The sequence below is a fragment of the Oryctolagus cuniculus genome, chromosome 18 (genome assembly GCF_964237555.1).
Source record: "Oryctolagus cuniculus chromosome 18, mOryCun1.1, whole genome shotgun sequence".
In the NCBI taxonomy this organism is placed as follows: domain Eukaryota; kingdom Metazoa; phylum Chordata; class Mammalia; order Lagomorpha; family Leporidae; genus Oryctolagus; species Oryctolagus cuniculus.
In genome coordinates this window covers 67845621-67866081 of record NC_091449.1, presented here as the reverse complement: position 1 = coordinate 67866081, position 20461 = coordinate 67845621, and the positions used below count along the sequence as shown (strand labels likewise).

The following is a 20461-nucleotide window of genomic DNA, read 5'->3' as shown; positions in this document are numbered from 1 at the left end:
CCCGATGATTCCGTGGGGGACGTCAGTTCCTGGCTCTGGCTGTGGCCTGTGCCCAGCACAGGCTGTTCTGGGTAACCCGGTGGCTCAGAGCTGCCTCTGCCCTTCACTCCCGCCCTGTCTGGGTAAATAAATAATAAAACCCAGATCCAGGCTGGCATTGTCCAGGGCACAGCGCCCTCAGCCCTGAGTGGGGTGATTATCTCAGCGTTCTGAGCTGTCGCTGGCTCTCTGAATAAACGCAAGTCTCGCGTGGTGTCAACCCTCCCACTGGCCGTGTAGGGTGGGGGCACCTCCTGAGCAGAGGAGTCCTGGGGTATGCCCCCATCCAGTGCGGCTGGGGTCCCGTCATCTGCCCGCAGTGGGCCAGGGCGAAGGACATTGCAGAAGGCACACAGCACTTGTCTGTGGTAGAACCGCCCGCCCCTCTGCCCTGACGTACACCCTGGCCGCCTGGACCCGTCCCAGCCCCTGCAGTCATGGAGGCTGCAGACCAGATTTCCGCAGAAACCAGAGAGCCGCTGAGGCCGCAGTGCCTGGGCTGGGCTCCCAGGCGGGGTCCGGGGACCCTGCCCAGCCCTCTCCCCATGAAGCAACTCCCTCCCGCCCCGCAGAGCCCCGGGGGCTCTCCCAGCATTTTCCAGCTCTGCTGTAGTCCTTGGAGAGGGGTCTGGGGCTGGCTGTCGCCCTCTTTTGGGAACGCGTTGGAAGGGCAGGCTGGCCGGCTCCACAGTCTGCTCGGCCGAACCCCCAGGCCTCCGCACACCTGCGCCTGTGGACCTTGGCACTGCTTGTTTTCTTTCCGTTAAAACGTCAGCGGTCCCAAGAGCTGGCACCTGCCCGGCTTTTACAGCGGTGTTTAGCAGGAGCTGGTGCTTCCCATTCGGTTGTTCACTGCTCGTCTCCTGCTAGTCGCGCATTTGATTTTGGGTGTGGCTGAGCAGCGGCAAGTTTGCAGTGTGTGTGCGGCAGCCTGTCCTGGCAGTGAGGCAGGACAGCAGAGTGTGGGAGCTGAGCAAGGCAGGCAGGGGCCCTGGCAGCCCCTCTGGGCCACCGCGGCCGGGAGGCAGGCTGGGCAAGGCAGGCAGGGGCCCATGGCACACCCAGGGCCTTGGCACACCCGGCTGGGAGCTGTAAAGGGCAGCCGGAACCCAAACACAGCGGAAGTGGAGTTGTTTTCTCCTTCTTTGTGGTGATTTAACCTTGTAGAGTATCAAGGGAGCACTTAGTTTATTATTATTATTTTTAATTTAGTTGAAAGAGAGAGATGTCATCTGTTTGTGCTGATTCACGCCCCAAACGCCTGCAACGGCCAAGGCTGGGCCAGGCTGAAGCCAGGAGCTTGGAATGCAGTCCAGGTCTCCCATGCGGTGCAGGGACCTGAGGACTTGGGCCATCTCCCACTGCTTTCCCAGGCCATAGCAGAGAGCTGGATCGGAAATGGAGCAGCCAGGTCTTGAACTGGTGCCCATATGGGATGCTGGCGCTGCAGGTGGTGGCTTTACCCACTATGTCACAGTGCCGGCCCCGGGTACGTTTTTTTTTTTTTTTTTTAAGATTTATTTGAAAGGCAAAGAGAGAAGGAGAGAGAGAGCGAGCGAGCATGTGCGTCCGTCCACTGGTTCGCTTCCCAGATTCTGCAGTGGCCAAGGCTGGGTCAGGCCGAAGCCGGGAGTCTGGAACTGCATCCGGTCTCCCACATGGGTCCAAGTGCTGGGACCATCCTCTGTGGCTTTCTTAGGTGCAGTAGCAGGGAGCGAGATTGGACGTGGAGCAGCTGGGACTTGCAGTGGTGCTTCTGTGGGACGCTGGTGGCACAGGCGGCGGCTTCCCTGCTGCACCGCGGTGCCGGCCCCGGGTGCAGTGTTCGGTAGCTCACACTGGTTCTTGCTGTGGCTGCACTTCAACAGCCAGCTGGGGTCTTCTCCCCGTCCCACTGACTGCTGAGGGTGCGCCTGACGTGGGGCCTGGGCTGGCAGGTTTTCTTCCCATAGCCAGGATGGAGAGTTACTGTGCAAGGAAGACGTTTAAAAAAAAAAAAGATTGATTGATTTATTTGAAAGAAAACGGAGTCTTCCACCAGCTGGTTCACTCCCCAGGTGGCTGCAGTGGCCAGCACGAGGCCAAGCCAAAGCCAGGAGCCAGGAGCTTCTTCTGGGGCTCCCACGGGGTGCAGGGGCACAAACACTGGGGCCGTCTTCCACTGCTTTCCCAGGCCATAGCAGAGAGCTGGATCGGAAGTGGAGCAGCCGGGACTTGAATCGGCACTGAAATGGGTTGGTGGCGTCAGATGGCGGCTTTACCCTCTATGCAACACCGGCCCCAAAGACAGCTCTCAACACAAGACAGATCTTTTTGCAGCAGTTTTTGTTTTTAAGGACTTTGAAAAGAACAGTTTTAGGTTCACAGTCAGACGTAAGGTCCAAAGGTTCCCCACGCTCTGGCCACCTGCCCCTCCCTCTGTAGGGTCGGTGAGCGCACACCGGCAGACGCATGTGTCTTCCATCAGGGTTCACGCCCGCTGTGGGGCGTCCCGTGGGTTTGTGTCCACTCTGCTGTCACACGAGGTAGTTTCACTGCTCTGGGCATCCTCTGCCCCCTCCTTCCGGCCCGCGGAAACCCCTGACCTCTCCACTCTGATCCTGGAACGATGTAGAGGTGGGCTGGCAGCGTGCGGGCTCTCTCACTGACTGCTGCGTTTAAGGCTGCTCCGTGTCTCCCGTGGCCCGACAGCGCGTTTGTTTTGCTGCCGAGTGACGTCCCCTGGCCCCGTGCTCGGCTGCACTGCAGGGTGTCACCCCGAGACTGCCGAGTTGTGTGAGAGCTGTGTCTGGAAGTGGGCTTGTGAGACGCCCGTGGCGGCTGCTGGAGAAGCAGGCTTCTCCCGTCTGCAGCGCTCGCTTCTCGCACTAACTGCTCCGCCTCCGAGTCCCGGGTGCTTTTGGTTTCCATGGAAGTTGGAGGGGAAGGAAACGGGCTTTTCCTCTGCTGAGTTGCTGGTAACTTAGGAAGCCGCCGGATGGGGTTCAGGTTGCTGTCCCGTCCTCACCCGCGGCACGGGCGGGTGTGAGGCTGAAGTGGGCTTTCTCTAACCTTTCCATTCTGCAGCCGTAAGTGCTGACAAGCGGCGGTGACTCCTTGTGCAGCTGCCGTCGCCCTGAGATGCCAGTGAACTGGCGCAGGGCTCTCCCAGGGTTGGGGCGGAGGCCAAGCTCTGCCCCCCAGGGAAGCCGTGTCCGGTTGGCCAGATGAGGCGTTGGTAACACGGAGTGGCAGGGCCTGAGGGTTCTGAATGGCCACGTGACCCCAGCTGGAGTTCAGGGTTTCTTCCTTTGGAGTGGAGGTGCTTGCTTTTTCAAACCAGACTTCTGACGGGGAGACTTGGGCCTTTGCTGGCGTCCGGCGTCGTCCCTGCCTCGGGGTGGCGTGCACACCACCTCTCTGACCTGCCTTGGTGATGTTTTGGCCAGCACCGTGTCCTCTGGAGCCGCTGCTCCTGGAGCCCGGTGGCGTGGCCGACTTCGGTGCAGGGCTGCAGTGATGGGGGGCACTTCCCATCAGGCCTGGGGCCCTTCACGAAGGGATGGAGTTGTCAAGGGTGTGTCACACGTCCTTTTAGCCGGTCAAGGGGCTTTGATTGATTTTGGAAAGATCTAGATAACGCTTGCAGTTAAGCTGGGCGATGAGGAGGGGAGGAGGGGCCCTGGGGAACAGTGTTACTTTTTCTAGTATTTTATTACGGCATTTATCATGCAAACGTAACAAGGTGGAAGGTTACGCAGCGTGGGCTGGCGTTGTGGCACAGCGGGGCTACACTGGCATCCCGTGGCAGAGCACTGGTTCGCGTCCCGGCGGCTCCCCTTCCCATCCGGCTCCCTGCTCACGTGCCTGGGAAAGCTGCGGAGGACGGCCCAAGAGCTCGGGCTGCTGCTGTCACGGCAGCTACGTAGATCTTAGTCTACATGAAAGAGGGGACGAAGGAGACGGGGATTCCTGTGGGGGGTACGGGAGGGTGTGGAAGCGAGCCTGGCTAGCAGCTGCCTTCCCACAGCGCGTTCTTCAGTCACCTCGAGAGGTGGGCGCCGGCGTCGTCCCCGGGGAAGCTCCCCTGCCCTGCCTGTCTGGTCCCACCACACTGCTGATACGGTCCTGGGAGGGGTTTGGGAATTCCACACCCGGAAGCCCTCCACCCAGCAGCCCCCAGAGGGAGGAGGGGGGGACAGGGTGGGCGGGGCGGGCGGAGGACGGGCGAATGCAGAGTGGGCTCTGGGTCCTTCGCCGAGACGCCGCCCTCTGGCAGGGCCCCACGGCTGGCCCCTGTGCCTCTGCTCACTCAGCCACACAGAGATCCCCGTTTTCGTGGCCGTGGCCGCACGCGTAGGCTGTTGTTTGCCCACTGGGGATTGGACGAGCAGGGGAAGAGCCCTCGCTGTCACTGTCCTGCGCTGTTGCTCTGCCTTTCCATCAAGTGAATAAATCTTAGAAGAAGGATTATGCGGGCAGCCCTGTTTCCTCCACCTGGATTTCACAACCAAACCTGGTCCTCTGGCCTCCCTGCCCTCATCGGCCTGGGAGGAAGTGGCAGACGCTGGTGCTTCGCTCTTGGCGTGGGAGTGCGCGCTTCACCCCAGAGTCCCGCTCAGTCTCTGGTTCCTGACTCTGCTAACCGCTGTTATTTAACAAGCACACACCCGGCAGAGCCGGTGCCTTGTAGGCAGCTGCAGGGTGGTCTCACGGGGCACCCCGGGGTGGTGCCTGTTCTGCCTCCCACCTCTGCACGCCCCAGGGGCTGGGAAGGTTCCTGTTGCCCGAAGCCCAGACCCAGGGGGTGACCCCAGCTGCCTGCCTGGGCCTGAGCCCCCTCCCTCAGCCTGGTGTGATCAGTGCACAGACCCCAGACCCTGCACCTGCAGTCCGTGCCCCACGGGCGCTGGTTCTGTTCTTAAGGTAGCTTGTTTGCTCGTTGGCTTGCTCCCCACACCAGACGACGTGTGCAGAGGTTCCAGGCGTGAGAGGCGTTTGCTGGGGGCAGGGGCGGGCTCTGCGCTGGCGTTGCTGGCTGTGTCCGAAGCCTGGGCCTCCCCCGCCCCTTCCTCCCGCGTGCAGCCAGGTCTGAAATGAAGCCTTGCTCTCTCTCTCTCCCTTAGTGCTGCACCGGTACAGACACATTTTGGGATTGTGGCAGCCAGATATCGGGCCCTATGGAGGACTGCTGAATGTGGTGGTGAGTCTGAGAGCCTGGCGGCGGGCTGCTGGGGACGCGGGCAAGGCTGCCGCCCACCGGGGGGCCTGCGGGCCTCTTCCACCAGGGACGTTAGAGGGACTCAGAAGGGGCTCCTTGTCAGACTCAGCTGCCGGACACAGGCACCCGGGGAGCACGGAGTATGTCCGCGGGACCCTCAGCCCCAACACCGCTGGCCCTCAGCCCCTCCCTAGAGGACCGTGTGGCACAGGCCACTGGTGCCCAGCTGTGACTGCTGCCCCCACTGTGTGTGCAGGCTCTGAACGAGGCGCCGTCCAGCCGCTGGGGCACAGATGGCCCGGTAGCGCTGTAGGGCCGAGGCCGGGCGTAGCCGTGTAGTGGCTGCCCACGACAGCGGGCCCCGCAGCGGACTTGGGAGGTGACTCTGCTGGGCCCCGTGTGATGCGTGCGTTCTTGTAGGAAGCGGGGGAGGAGGTTTTGCAGGCTTCATGGCAACGCTGCAGTTAAGCCAGGGTTCCGGGGTCTCCACACGCACAGAGCCTCTCCCACAAAGCCCTCGGGTACCGTTCCGCGTGCTGCTGCCGTCACGGCTGTCACACAGCAGGGGCGCTTTCTCCCACAGCCTGCAGGGCAGGAGCGTGGCGTCCTGGGCTCGGGCTGCTGCAGAGATTCCCACCTCCCCCAGCCCTGCGTGAGGCTGACGTGGTCTCCCAGGCAGCTTCTTGGCTCTGGCCTCCGGGTAGCGAGGCCGGCATGCTGGCTCCAGCAAGGCCCAGAGGGTGCGCGCCGCGCCTCAGGGTCGCCGAGGGCACCGCCCTCTGGGACACTGGCTTGTCCCCACAGCGCGGTTCTTCATGGTGTCAGCCAAGCCCCCGCTGCCACATCCTGCCTAGGGGCTGGGCTCTGTAACCGAAGCGTGGTCCTTGGCTGGTGCTGTCGGTGAGGCAAAGGGAAGGTGTAATCTTACCGCAGACAAGGAGGTGGCAGGCCAGTCTGCAGTGCCGGGCTGCTCAGGGGGACGACGGGGCTTCCCGGGGCCAAAGGGAGGAAGAGGGAGCCGGGGGCGGGGCAGAGGCCAGCGCCGGCCGCGTGCCCGCCCCTCGCCACAGCTGATCAGGCGCTGGCTGCAGTCCTGGGGGCTACTTCAGTCCTGCGGTCCTGACCCCAGGCCTCTCGTCACGCTGACCAGGGAGGGCCAGCCGCCTTTCCGAGGCTAGTTTCTGAAATTTTCTTTTGTTCCCCCTCCCTTTTTTTTAAAAAAGATTTCTTTGAAAGGCAGAGTTAGAGAGAGAGCGAGCGAGCGAGGGAGAGGGGGTCTTCTATCCACTGGTTCACCCCCAAATGGCCATAGCAGCTGGGGCTGGGCCAGGCTGAAGCCAGGAGCTCCTTCCGGCTCTCCCACACGGGTGCAGGGGCCCAGGGGCTTGGGCCATCTTCCACTGCTGTCTCAGGCCAGCAGGGAGCTGGCTCGGAAGTGGAGCGGCCGACCCCTGGAGTTTCCAAGCAAGCATTGTCCGTGAGTTGGATCGGTGCCCCAGTTAGCAGCTCGGCGGTGAGGTCGTGTTCTTCAGAGCGTGGGGAGGAAAGAACACTGTGTGGCCTGCTTCCCGTCCCCAGCTCCGGGTGTGCAGTGTCGCTGGGTGTTAGCTCTTGGAAGCCTCCTGCTGCTCGCTTTTCTCTCCCCACACAGCGTCCAGCCAGTGCCCAGGGGCCAAAGCTGGGACTCCAGTGGGCTCGGCGCTCCACGCGTCTTTCTCCAGGATGGGGCAGCTCTGTCCTGGCTGCACTGAGCCGCACCCCTGGCCTGCGCCTCTGCACTTGTGGCCTCCTGGGCCGCCCTCTGCCCAGCTCGGTGGTCAGTGGCCCTGGGAGAGTGGAGCTGACACGGCTCCCCTCGGCCCCCTCTGGCTGCCCCTCTTCGGCACTTCGGGTCTGGGTCTCCGGCCGTCCCAGCTGCTTCCTGGTGTCTGCAGATAGCGTGTTAACACGTGGGGGTTTGGCCCTTGAGGTGGGGCTTGGTCGGAGCGTGGGTCTGGTACAGCTCCGTGGTGAGAGCAGGCAGAACTCTTATGGTTCTGTTTTGGTTTTTTTTTTTTTTTTTTTTTTTAAGATTTATTTGAGTGACACACACACACACACACACACACACGGGAGAGAGAGGAGGAGGGACGGGGTGGGCGAGGTCTTCCATCTGCTGCCCGATGGCTGCAGCTGCTGGGCTGGGCCAGGCTGAAGCCAGGACCGGGACCTCCATCCAGGTCTCCCACAGGGGACAGGAGCTCAAGCGCTTGAGCCGTCCTCCACTGTGTCCCTGGTGCTAGCAGGGCCTGGGTCGGGGGAGGGGCAGCTGGGACTTGAACTGGTCTCCCCAGGCGATGCCCGTGTCCCAGGTGGCAGCGGAGCGCACTGCGCCACGTCTGCCCTCTGTAGGTCTGATTTTTACACGCTTTTTGGTCACCTGCCTGTCTTCCTGTGAGAAGTGAGTACGCGGTTGGTTTGACTTTCTTGGCATCCTGTAGGCAGTCTGGGCGAGTGAGCTTCTCGCTGGTTCTGTGCCCGGCAGGTGCCCCTGCGGGACCTCCTCCTGCTGCTGGAGTCCAGAGCAGAAGCCTGGGCCTGGGCGTGTGGCTGGCGCTGCCGGCTGGGCCTTCCAGGGCTGCCCCTGCCGTGTGTGAGAGCAGTGAGCATCCGGGCAGCAGGGGAGCTGGAGCTCAGTGTTCTTTGTTTTTTTTTTTTTTTTTTTTTTTTTTTTTTAATATTTGTTTATTTATTTGAAAAGTGGAGTTACAGAGAGGCAGGGAGATGGGGGACGGGGGTCTTCCGTCTGCTGGTTCACTCCCCATATGGCTGCAGCAGCCAGAGCTGGGAAGGTCTGAAGCCAGGAGCTTTTTCTGGGTCTCCCACGATCCTTGGGCCGTCTTCTGCTGCCTTCCAAGGCCATTAGCAGAGAGCTGGTTCGGAAGTGGAGCAGCCAGGACTCGAACCAGGATCCGTGTAGGATGCCAGCACTGCAGGGCGCAGCTTTAGCTGCTAAGCCACAGTGCTGGGCCCCAAACTGGTGGTTAGACTTTGCTCCCTTGTTGTGGGCTCCGCCAGCGGAGTAGAAGCTGGCCCCAGGGACAGCTGTGTTTGTAATCAATGATGGTGGGTGTGTGTGCCCCCAAGGTGCCTCTGGCCTGGCCCGGCAGCCTGTGTTGGTTCTGCAGGGCCTGGTGTCACTGTGTGCTCTGTCCAGCAGGCGGGGTGCTGGGTAGTGATAAATACTTAATCTCCGCAGTTTGCTGTTTGTTAAGAAAGGCCGCCGGCGCTCGCTGGCTGTGAGTCCTGTGGGTCCGCCTGCTCCCGGGGCTGAGCCAGGCTGCCAGCGTGGGCAGGTTCCTTTTCTTTCCCAGTTGGGGGTGGGGGGATAATCGTGTCTCTTACCACAGCGAATAGGAGAGTGAGAAGGAAGAGAAGCCCGCTTCTGAAAGCAGGGGTGATTAGGGAAAGTGGAGTCCGTGGAGCTACCACCTGGCCCCTCTTCTCAGACCGAAATGGTGAGAGCACAGCCGTGGCCCCCGCCCTCCCAGGAGGCAGAGTGACCGCTGGGCCCTCCGGGCTGTGTGTGCCAGGCCTTCCACCCCACCCCACTCGGGGCAGCCCTGGAGGCAGAGTGACCGCTGGGCCCTCCGGGCTGTGTGTGCGAGGCCTTCCGCCCCCCACCTCGGGGCAGCCCTGGGGGCGGGGTGACCGCTGGGCCCTCCGGGCTGTGTGTGCGAGGCCTTCCGCCCCCCACCTCGGGGCAGCCCTGGGGGCGGGGTGACCGCTGGGCCCTCCGGGCTGTGTGTGCGAGGCCTTCCACCCCACCCCACTTGGGGCAGCCCTGGAGGCAGAGTGACCGCTGGGCCCTCCGGGCTGTGTGTGCGAGGCCTTCCACCCCCCCTCGGGGCAGCCCTGGAGGCAGAGTGACCACTGGGCCCTCTGGGCTGTGTATACGAGGCCTTCCGCCCCCCCCCTCGGGGCAGCCCTGGGGGCGGGGTGACCGCTGGGCCCTCCGGGCTGTGTGTGCCAGGCCTTCCGCCCCCCACCTCGGGGCAGCCCTGGGGGCGGGGTGACCGCTGGGCCTTCCGGGCTGTGAGTGTGAAGCCTCCCCCCCCCCCCCGGGGCAGCCCTGGGGGCGGGGTGACCGCTGGGCCCTCTGGGCTGTGTGTGCGAGGCCTTCCGCCCCCCCCCCCCCCCGGGCAGCCCTGGGGGCGGGGTGACTGCTGGGCCCTCCAGGCTGTGTGTGTGAGGCCTCCCCCCCCCCTTCGGGGCGGCCCTGGGGGTGGGGTGACCGCTGGGCCCTCAGGGCTGTGTGTGCGAGGCCTTCCAGGGCCCCCCTCCCCTCAGGGCAGCCCCGGGGGTGGGGTGACTGCTGGCTGTGCCCCGCCCTGCCTCCTCGCCCTGCACCACAAGTGCCCAAGGACAGAGAGCGGTAGAGTGGGCACCTGTGCGGGCCGTCCAGAGGCAGCCCCCTCCCCCGTGTCTTCTAGAGCAGACCCCGGCTGTTGGCATTTGCCCTGTTCCCACTCCACGTGGCACCACCGTGTCGGTGTCACGCCCACACGGCAGGCGTCGTCCCTTCCTTGCTGCGGTCCCCGGCCCGAGCACGGCCCCCGCCCTGGGCCCGGTGGAGGCATTTGCGGCCCACCGCAGCTGGGCCGATGCGTGGCTGGGCTCACTTTCTGGACTCTTCTCCTCGCCACCCCCTGACACCCCCACCCCCACTGCCTTTGGAGCGGGAGGCGGCCTGCGGGTGCTCGCGCAGATTCGGGGCTAGTTGGGGGTGACGGCCCTTGGCAGGAGGGTCTTGTATCTCCCTGCCCCTGGCTGGCGGTGCCACGAGGAAGGTGGTGCGGGTGGGTGGGCACGCTGGGGCCACGGGTGCAGGCGTGCGTGGACGCGTCCTCTCCCCGGCTACAGGTGGACGGCTTGTTCATCATCGGCTGGATGTACCTGCCGCCCCACGACCCGCATGTGGACGACCCCATGAGGTTCAAGCCTTTGTTCAGGATCCACCTGATGGAGAGGAAGGCTGCCACCGTGGAGTGCATGTACGGCCACCGCGGGCCCCACAACGGCCACATCCAGGTGGGCGAGGGCTGCCGGCAGGCGTCTGCAGTGTGCGGGTGAGGGCCGGGGCCATCCAGGTGGGCGAGGGCTGGCCGGCAGGTGTCTGCAGTGTGCGGGTGAGGGCCGGGGCCATCCAGGTGGGCGAGGGCTGGCCGGCAGGCGTCTGCAGTGTGCGGGTGAGGGCCCGGGGCCATCCAGGTGGGCGAGGGCTGGCCGGCAGGTGTCTGCAGTGTGCGGGTGAGGGCCGGGGCCATCCAGGTGGGCGAGGGCTGGCCGGCGTGCGGGTGAGGGCCGGGGCCATCCAGGTGGGCGAGGGCTGGCCGGCAGGCGTCTGCAGTGTGCGGGTGAGGGCCCGGGGCCATCTAGGTGGGCGAGGGCTGGCCGGCAGGTGTCTGCAGTGTGCGGGTGAGGGCCCCACAACGGCCACATCCAGGTGGGCGAGGGCTGCCGGCAGGTGTCTGCAGTGTGCGGGTGAGGGCCGGGGCCATCCAGGTGGGCGAGGGCTGGCCGGCGTGCGGGTGAGGGCCGGGGCCATCCAGGTGGGCGAGGGCTGGCCGGCAGGCGTCTGCAGTGTGCGGGTGAGGGCCGGGGCCATCCAGGTGGGCGAGGGCTGGCCGGCAGGTGTCTGCAGTGTGCGGGTGAGGGCCCGGGGCCATCCAGGTGGGCGAGGGCTGGCCGGCAGGCGTCTGCAGTGTGCGGGTGAGGGCCGGGGCCATCCAGGTGGGCGAGGGCTGGCCGGCGTGCGGGTGAGGGCCGGGGCCATCCAGGTGGGCGAGGGCTGGCCGGCAGGTGTCTGCAGTGTGCGGGTGAGGGCCCGGGGCCATCTAGGTGGGCGAGGGCTGGCCGGCAGGTGTCTGCAGTGTGCGGGTGAGGGCCCCACAACGGCCACATCCAGGTGGGCGAGGGCTGCCGGCAGGTGTCTGCAGTGTGCGGGTGAGGGCTGGGGCCATCCAGGTGGGCGAGGGCTGGCCGGCGTGCGGGTGAGGGCCGGGGCCATCCAGGTGGGCGAGGGCTGGCCGGCAGGCGTCTGCAGTGTGCGGGTGAGGGCCCGGGGCCATCTAGGTGGGCGAGGGCTGGCCGGCAGGTGTCTGCAGTGTGTGGGTGAGGGCCCCACAACGGCCACATCCAGGTGGGCGAGGGCTGGCCGGCAGGTGTCTGCAGTGTGCGGGTGAGGGCCCGGGGCCATCCAGGTGGGCGAGGGCTGGCCGGCAGGCGTCTGCAGTGTGCGGGTGAGGGCCCGGGGCCATCCAGGTGGGCGAGGGCTGGCTGGCAGGTGTCTGCAGTGTGCGGGTGAGGGCTGGCCGGCAGGTGTCTGCAGTGTGCGGGTGAGGGCCCGGGGCCATCCAGGTGGGCGAGGGCTGGCCGGCAGGTGTCTGTAGTGTGTGGGTGAGGGCCCGGGGCCATCCAGGTGGGCGAGGGCTGGCTGGCAGGTGTCTGCAGTGTGCGGGTGAGGGCCCGGGGCCATCCAGGTGGGCGAGGGCTGGCCGGCAGGCGTCTGCAGTGTGCGGGTGAGGGCCCGGGGCCATCCTGCGAGGGCTCCCGGCACTCTGAGCAGGCCGGGGCCTACACAGGTTGGCGGGAACGGGAGCTGGGTGGTATTTGTGCTGTCTCGTGGCGCTGGCGGTGTTGGGACCCTGTCTCGACTGTGCGTCCACTTGGAGCCCTGGGGTCTTCGCAGCTGTGCTTCTCTGCCATCTTGTCCATTGCGGGGAGAATGGGTGGGGGTAAATGCTGTCTTCCTGATGTCCGTCTGAGGAGGGCCCCTGCGCGCCGTGGTCAGCAGGCACCTGCCACACCCCTTTCTGCCATCCAGTCCTGCTGGGGACAGCTGAGCCCTGTGCTCGGCCGGCCCTGTGTTGGGACATCTTGGGCCTCTTATTTTTATTTGTTTATTTGAAAGGCAGAGTGACAGAGATCTTCCATCTGCTGGTTCACTCTCCAAAAGGCTGTGGTAGGCAGGGCCGGGCCAGGCTGGGCCAGACTGAAGCCGGCAGCCAGGAGTTCCACGCAGGTCTCCCTGGGCAGGAGGGGTCCGGAACATCCTCCACCTTTGTCCAGGCGCAGTGGCAGGAGCTGCATCTTCTGGGACCAGATCTGTGACGCTGGTGTTGCAGGCAGCAGCTCCGCCTCGTCAGCCACGACGCCGGCCCCGTCTCGGCACCTCAGACGGGTCTGGGGGAAGCAGGAGAGGGCAAGGGGACCTGGGCTGGCTCAGGGGGCCTGGACTCACTCTGTGCCTCCTCTCTCCTCCGTCGTGGACACTGAAGATTGTGAAGAAGGACGAGTTCTCCACTAAGTGCAACCAGACGGACCACCACAGGATGCCCGGCGGGAGGCAGGAGGTGAGCCCGGTGCCTGGCGGGGGGCAGGAGGTGAGCCCGGGTGCCCGGCAGGAGGCAGGAGGTGAGCCCGGTGCCTGGCGGGGGGGCAGGAGGTGAGCCCGGGCGCCTGGCAGGAGGCAGGAGGTGAGCCCGGTGCCTGGCGGGGGGCAGGAGGTGAGCCCGGGCGCCTGGCAGGAGGCAGGAGGTGAGCCTGGTGCCCGGCGGGGGCAGGAGGTGAGCCCGGCGGGGGGGCAGGAGGTGAGCCTGCTGCCCGGCGGGAGGCAGGAGGTAAGCCCGGTGCCCGGCAGGGGGCAGGAGGTGAGCCCGGTGCCCGGCGGGGGGCAGGAGGTGAGCCCGGGCGCCTGGCAGGAGGCAGGAGGTGAGCCCGGTGCTTGGCAGGAGGCAGGAAGTGAGCCTGGCGGGGGGGCGGGAGGTGAGCCTGGCGCCTGGCAGAGGGCAGGAGGTGAGCCCATCGTGGGGCAGGAGGTGAGCCTGGTGCCCGGCGGGGGGCAGGAGGTGAGCCCAGGCGCCTGGCAGGAGGCAGGAGGTGAGTCTGGTGCGCGGCGGGAGGCAGGAGGTGAGCCCGGCGGGGGGGCAGGAGGTGAGCCTGGCGCCTGGCGGAGGGCAGGAGGTGAGCCCGGGCGCCTGGCAGGAGGCAGGAGGAGAGTGGCGCCCGGCGGGGGCAATAGGTGAGCCCGGCGGGGGGCAGGAGGTGAGCCCAGCATCTGGGACAGGTTCTAGACGCGGCCACAGTTCCCTGCTTCCTGGCACTGTCCTGCAGGCTGGAGTACCTCCAGAGAGACTGAATGCCTGTTTGACTTTTATTAAAGATTTATTTGAAAGGCAGTTACAGAGAGGGGGAGAGGCAGAGAGAGAGAGAGAGCGCGTTCATTTGCTGGTTCACTCCCTAAATGGTCACAATGGCCACAGCTGGGACAGACTGAAGCCAGGAGCTTCTTCCAGGTCCCCCACGTGGGTGCAGGGGCCCAGACATTTGGGCCGTCCTCTGCTGATTGCCCAGGTGCATTAGCAAGGAGCTGGATCAGAAGTGGCGGAGCTGGGAATTGAACCTGTGCCCGTAAGGGATGCCGGTGCTGTAGGCAGTGACTCAGCGCTGGTCCCACCTATTTGATTTTTTGCATTGTATGTGATTTTGTTTTTTTTTAAGTTTTATTTGTTTATTTTTGAAAAGCAGAATGATAGAGATCTGCCATCTGCTGTCTCCATAGATAATTGTTGAACAGCTGGGGTTGGGCCAGGCCAAGCCAGAGGCCAGAAAATCAGGCTGGTTCTCCCGTGTGGGTGGCAGAGGGACCCAGATGCTTGACCGTCACCTGCTGCCTCCCCGGCTGTGCGTCAGCAGGAAGCTGGGTTGAAATGGCGCCAGGACTCGTTAGGCGTTCCACCTCGCGGCACAAGCAACCAGTTGGCATCTTAACTGCTCGGCCAAATGCCCGTGCGTTTCGTTTTTGAGAGGCTGGTCAGGGAGCTCTTCCATTTGCTGATTCACTCCCCAAATGCCTGTAACAGCCAGGCTGGGGCCAGGCTAACCTGGGAGTCTCGAGTGTCCCACGTGTGTGACAGGGACCCAAGTAGTTGAGCCATCACCTGCCACCTCCCGGCAGCTGTGGTTGGACGTGGAGCCAGGAATCCAACCCCGTGACGTGCTGGGTGCCTGGCAGCTGAACCGTGTCACCAGACACCTGCCCCCCCCCCCCAATTTTTTCCCTAAATTTTATGTATTTGAAAAGCAGAGTGACAGAGAGGGAGAGACACAGAGAGAAATCTCTCATCCCCTGGTTAACTCCTAAAATGCCAGTAGCCACAGCTAGGCCAGGCCACAGCCAGGAACTCAGAACTGCCCACGGGTGGCAGGAACCCTGATGCTTAGGCCCCCGTGTGCTGCAGGAAGATGGATGGAACACCGGGGGCTCCATCCCAGACACCGCTGTGAGAGGCAGGTGTCCCAGGCGGCGGCGTAACCCGCCGTGCCACAGTACCCTGAACCTCCCACTCTTCATTGTGTGTGGAGACGGAGCCCCCATCCGCCGCTTCGCTCCCCAAAGACCACGGTGAGTGGAGCGGGGCCGGGTCCCCCGCATGTGTGGCAGGTGCCGCACCCAGCCCCTCAGCATGGCCTGCAGGTTTCCAAGTCAGCGTTCTGTGCCGCCAGACGCCCGCGCTCCTCTCTTGGTTTCTCTTTCAGCCTCCATCTGTACGTGGCCGTGTGCATGCCTTGCACAGGACTCGGGACCCCTGCCCAGGCCAGGACTGTATGGGGTGGGGTCTTGGAGGGGCCGAGGGATCTGCTGTGGACTCTTGACAGCTGTCCTTGTCAGCTGCTGCGTGGCTGCCTCTCCAGTGGAATGTGCCACTGGCCCCTTGTCCACCACGTGGCTTCTAGTGTCTCAGGCAGTGTGGGCAGCTTCAGGGACAGAGTGCTCCTGTGGGTGGGCCTGTTACCAGCTCAGCGTGACCCCACAGCCGCTTCCGTCCCCGGGGAGCCGTGATGGGCGTCCGGCTGACCCAGACACATCCTGCTGGTGTGGGGAACTGAGGGAGGTCAGGGCTGCCGCCTGCTCTGACGGTGGACGCTTGCTCGGGATTCTAGACCAGCGCGGCGCTTCCCAGGGTACTTAGGACGACTGCACGGGACAGGCTGTGGGCAGACGGCCACCACAGGCACCGGGGGGGCCCCTGGGACACAGAGTTCCCTCCTCTGGCTCCTCTGGGTGTTGCGATGGATGCCCCTGCGCCGGCCCTCTGAGCTGTGAGGGCCTGGGGACCCTGGGCTTCCTGCAGCTGAGGAGGGGCCAGCGGCTCCCCAGTGGGGGGCGCTCGGCAGTAAGCAGCGCTGATGGTGAGGCTTGCGGGCTCCGGCTTCTGGCGTGGTCTGCCGCGACGCAGGACACGGTTCCCGTCTCCCCCGGCCCGAGTCCTTCAGACCCCCCCTCCCGACTCCCGGCGTCACTCCCGCGTGGGCCCCGCCGGGCTGCTTCCTCACGGGTGACGGCTGGGCTGGGCCTTCGTGGCCCTTCCCCGGATGGAGGTGCCTGCGGAGGTGGGGAGGGCCGGAGGGAGTTTGGGCGCGCTGGGCCTTCCCTGAGAGCCGCCGGCACCCTCACCTCGCCCGGCCCAGCTCCCGGGGCTGTGGTGTGCCAGGCGTGCGGCGTGCGAGCCCTGGGGAGGCTGGTGCCCCGTGCGCCAGGCTGCGGTGACTCCAGAGGGTGCTGTGCTGAGTCACCAGGCGTCTGGGCGTTCCTAACGAGCGCGACCTTCTCCTGGAGTGAGTCAGATCCCAGTGCGCCCGGGTCATCTTCCTGATTATTCACCATGGTAACAGGAATACGTTACATACACTCACTTCCGTCTTCATCTGTTGCTTATGCATTGGACTTTTAAAAAATATTTACCTTAAGTCAGAATTACAGAGAGGGGGAGGGAGGTACCCTCCTTCCACTGTTTCACTTCCCAAATGGCAATGGCTGGGGCTGGGCCAGGCCAAAGCCAGGAGCCAGGAGCTTCTTCCAGGTCTCCCACCTGGGTACAGAGACCCAAGCACCTGTTCTGTCCTCCACTGCTTTCCCAGGCACATTAGCAGGGAGCTGGATTGCAAGTGGAGCAGCTGGGGCTCAAACCAGTGCCCGTATGGGATGCTGGCATGGGGTCAGTGGCTTAACCCACTGTGCCGCAGCACTGGCCCTGCATTCAGTGTTTTTAAAAATACTTTATTTATTTGAAAGGCAGAGTTAGAGAGAGAGAGGGAGACACAGAGGGAGATCTTCCATCCACTGGTTCACTCCCCAAGTGGCTGACGCCAGGAGCCCAGAACTCCATCTGGGCCTCTCACACGGGTGCCGGGGCCCAAGCACCTTGGCCGACTTCTGCTGCTGTCCCAGGTGCATCAGCAGGGAGCTGGATGGCAGGAACAGCTGGGAGTTGGACCGGCGCCCAGTGGGATGCCAGCGCCACGGGTGATGGCTTAACCAGGCTGCGCCAGTGCTGGCTGCGTTTGACTTGAAAGCGCCTTCGCTCCATGAGTGCAGCACTTTAGTGGAAGGTTTTCGTTCTGGTGGAGTCTGATTCTAGGGGTGCATTCACAGGAGGCAGAGTGACATCTCCCGTCGCTGCTTTCCTTCCCAGTGGCTGCGGCAGCAGGTCCGGGCCAGGCTGAAGCCGGGATCCGGGAGCCGCACTGTGTGGCTGGCAGGGCCCTTCCCAGGTGCGTTAGCGGGGCGCTGGGTCGGAGGCGGAGCCGCTGCGACTCAGACCTGCACCCTGACATGGAGTGAGGTATCCCGAGCAGCAGCTTGACCGCCGCACCACGGTACCGGCCCCTCCAATTTTCAGTGAAAGTTGGCTTTGCTTTACGTCCCGTTCTTGCTCCGTGGGGAGTGTCTCCTCCACGTGGTGTGAGGTGGGCCCCACCGCTCGTTCTGTCTGCATCGGCTGATGGAGCACCTTCCCCAGGGCCCGGGGAGGGCACCTTTGTTGGGAGCCACTCAGCCGGATCCGCGCGGCTCTGCCTCTGGACTCTGGTGCCAGGCTGGTGCCGTCCTGCCGTCGCCAGGGCCGGATCCGCGCGGGTCTGCCTCCGGACTCTGGTGCCAGGCTGGTGCTGTCCTGCTGTCGCCAGGGCCGGATCCGCGCGGGTCTGCCTCTGGACTCTGGTGCCAGGCTGGTGCCGTCCTGCCGTCGCCAGGGCGTACTAGGAGCTCGCCGGCGTCTAGCTTGGCTCTTTGTTTTCTTTCTTCTCTCTTTTCTTCTTCTTCCCTTCCTCCTCCTTTTCTCCCTCTCCTTTCCTTTCCCCTCCTTCTCTTCCTCCTCCTTTTTCGATATATTTGAACGACAGAGCTACTACAGAAGGCAAGAGAGAGAGGTCTTCCATCTGCTGGTTCATTCCCCAAGATGGCCTGCACAGCTGGGCCAGGCTGGGGCCAGGAGCCAGTGGCTTCCTCCAGGTCTCCCACGTGGTGCAGGGCCCAAGCACTTGGGCCGTCTTCTCTGCTTTCCCAGGTGTGTTAGCAGGGAGCTGGATTGGAAGTGGAGCAGCTAGGAGTCCAGCCGGCGCCCGTATGGGAGCCGGTACTGCAGGCGGCGGCTCAGCCCACGGCGCCGTGGCCTCGGTGCTGTGTTTTCGGGATTTCTGCGTGTCTGATTTCTACGCATTTGCGTGTGGATCTCAGAATCTGCCTGCTGTGCCTGCCCAGGGCCTGGGGGTGTTTGGCCAGCATGATGGGCCTGGAGATCGTGTGGACAGAGTGTGGCGTCCCGGCTGTGGACAGGCTCCCTGGGCCTCCTTAGCCCGGTCAGCAGTGGTCTGGTTCTCGGGACAGAGGTCTTAGCCGATGTTGTTAACGTTTCTCCCCAGGGCCTCTGTGTTTAGAGGATGTTGCAATTTTGTGCTACCAGTGTACATAGAAATTCAGTTTTTTTTTTATTGGTCGTGTAGTGCTAATAGTCTGTGATTTCTGGTTTTTGTGGGAGTTTGGGGACAGTGTTCGGGGACAGTAACATATTAAAGCAATTAATAGGTTTAGGGTTTTTTTTTTTTTTTTTTTTTTTTTTTTTTTTTTTTTTTTTTTTTTTTACTAAATGGCTCTTAACCTCTGTAAAGCTAATTCTAGATCATCATTAGAAACGGTATATTCATATATTCAATTAGGAAATGAGAGTTTGAATAAATCCTGTTAATTGTATAGAATCAAATTATTAAGCACTAAACATCCTTAGCATTATGCAAACTGCATATGAATTATCGAGCTTTGGGGAACGGGTGTTTATGAAAGCCCCCTTTTGTAAATATACTTACTTTATATTCAGCCGAACTACGAAGACAGCTTCAGAGTGGACTCGTCTCCACAGTCTGCCTGGCTGGCTGTCCCGCGCCTCGCTGGCGGCACAGAGCGGGGGCTGTGTGGGTGGGCTCCTCCCCACGGCAGTGAGGCCCCTGTGGGTTGCACGGGGAGGCCCTGGACGCAGGCTGTGGCCCAGCCTGGCCTGAAGGAGCTGCCGTGGTTCCTGCTGTGCCCCGAGGCGCCTGGGCCGTGTGCCCGGGCAGGTGAGGACCCGGGCGCTTCACTGCTCGCCACTGAGCGTGGGCTGGGCTGGAGCCCACGACACGCAGCAGCCCCCGTGTCTTCCCCGGCTGTCCCCGCTGCATCCATGGGGACGGCCCTTGGGTGCAGATGCGCCACGCGTGGAATAGCGCCAGGGCCACCACCTCCCGCCGTTGTGTCGTGGTCACCTTCACGCCCTGCGTTCTCGTGGCAGGAATTTCGGACGTGGCTGCGGGAGGAATGGGGCCGCACGCTGGAGGACATCTTCCACGAACACATGCAAGAACTTATCCTGATGAAGTTCATCTACACCAGCCAGTACGAGTGAGTGCTCTGGGCACAGTCCCGTCCCGGGGGCTCTGGGGCACAGCCCCATCCTGGGGGCTCTGGGGTACAGCCTGTCCCGGGGGCTGTGGGGGTACAGCCCCACCCCTGAGTGCTCTGGGATACAGCCCCGTCCCGGGGGCTCTGGGGCACAGCCTGTCCCGGGGGTTCTGGGGCACAGCCCCATCCTGGGGGCTCTGGGGCACAGCCCTGTCCCATAGGGCTCTGGGCACAACCCCGTCCCGGGGGCTCTGGGGCACAACCCCGTCCTGGGGGCTCTGGGGCACAGCCCTGCCCCAGGGGCTGTGGGGGTACAGCCCCACCCCTGAGTGCTCTGGGATACAGCCCCGTCCTGGGGGCTCTGGGGTACAGCCCCGTCCCGTAGGGCTCTAGGGTACAGCCCCGTCCCGTAGGGCTCTGGGCACAACCCCGTCCTGTAGGGCTCTGGGCATAGCCCTGTCCCGGGGGTTCTGGGGCACAGCCAGTCTCTGGGGTACAGCCCCACCCCTGAGTGCTCTGAGGGTATAGCCCCATCCCGGGGGCTCTGGGGCACAGCCCCGTCCCGTAGGGCTCTGAGGCACAGTCCTGTCCCGGGGGTTCTGGGGTATAGCCTTGTCCCAGGGGCTCTGGGGACACAGCCCTGCCCCAGGGGCTGTGGGGGTACAGCCCCACCCCTGAGTGCTCTGGGGTACAGCCCCGTCCCGGGGGTTCTGGGGTATAGATCTGTCCCGGGGGCTCTGGGGTACAGCCCCGTCCCGTAGGGCTCTGGGGTACAGCCCTGTCCCGTAGGGCTCTGGGGTACAGCCCTGTCCCGGGGGTTCTGGGGTACAGCCCTGTCCCGTAGGGCTCTGGGGACACAGCCCTGGTCCTGGTCCCCACCTGGGGGTCTGTGTTGTCTGCTTGGCACAGACACTCCTGTGACTTGCGTGTCAAAACCACGTCAGCTCTGCCAGGCCAGGTTCTTGTCCCGCTCCCGCTCAGCCCGCTGCAGGGTGCCCCAGGTGACACGGGCTCCCTTCTCCAGGCAGGTGGAGCAGGAGCCGCGTTTCCCTCCCACTCGGGTGCTGGGGGCCCTGCCCTGCTGAGTCCCTGGGGCTGTGGACAGCGGTGCCGGCTCTGCTGTGCCGCAGGCCGTGGGGGTGGCCGTGGCTCCCAGGCCTCAGCCAGGATGGGTTGCGAGTTGTGCCTCCTCCGCCCACAGCAACTGCCTGACCTACCGCCGCATCTACCTCCCGCCCAGCCGCCCGGACGACCTCATCCAGCCCGGCCTCTTCAAAGGCACCTACGGCAGCCACGGCCTGGAGGTCGTGATGCTCAGCTTCCATGGCCGCGTGGCCAGGGGCACCAAGATCACGGTGAGGGGCGCCCGGGCCCGCGCTGTGCGTTTCCCGTGAGATGGCTGTGGGTGCACCGTGCCGGGCAGGCAGATGCTGCACCTGGACCCAGCCCCACTGAGCCGGGTCTGT

At 64.1% G+C, this 20461-nt stretch overlaps 1 protein-coding gene across 3 annotated transcripts in view; it reads left to right on the top strand.

The window, feature by feature from the left end:
* Positions 1–20461, top strand: part of FBXO31 (F-box protein 31) — a 46463-nt gene that overhangs the window by 21517 nt on the left and 4485 nt on the right. For all 3 annotated transcript variants that reach the window (XM_070061884.1, XM_070061883.1, XM_070061885.1), the window contains 5 exons: positions 5145–5221; positions 10142–10309; positions 12559–12633; positions 18886–18995; positions 20197–20350. In XM_070061884.1, coding sequence (XP_069917985.1) covers positions 5145–5221; positions 10142–10309; positions 12559–12633; positions 18886–18995; positions 20197–20350 — 584 coding nt within the window. The remainder of the gene's footprint in view (positions 1–5144; positions 5222–10141; positions 10310–12558; positions 12634–18885; positions 18996–20196; positions 20351–20461) is intronic.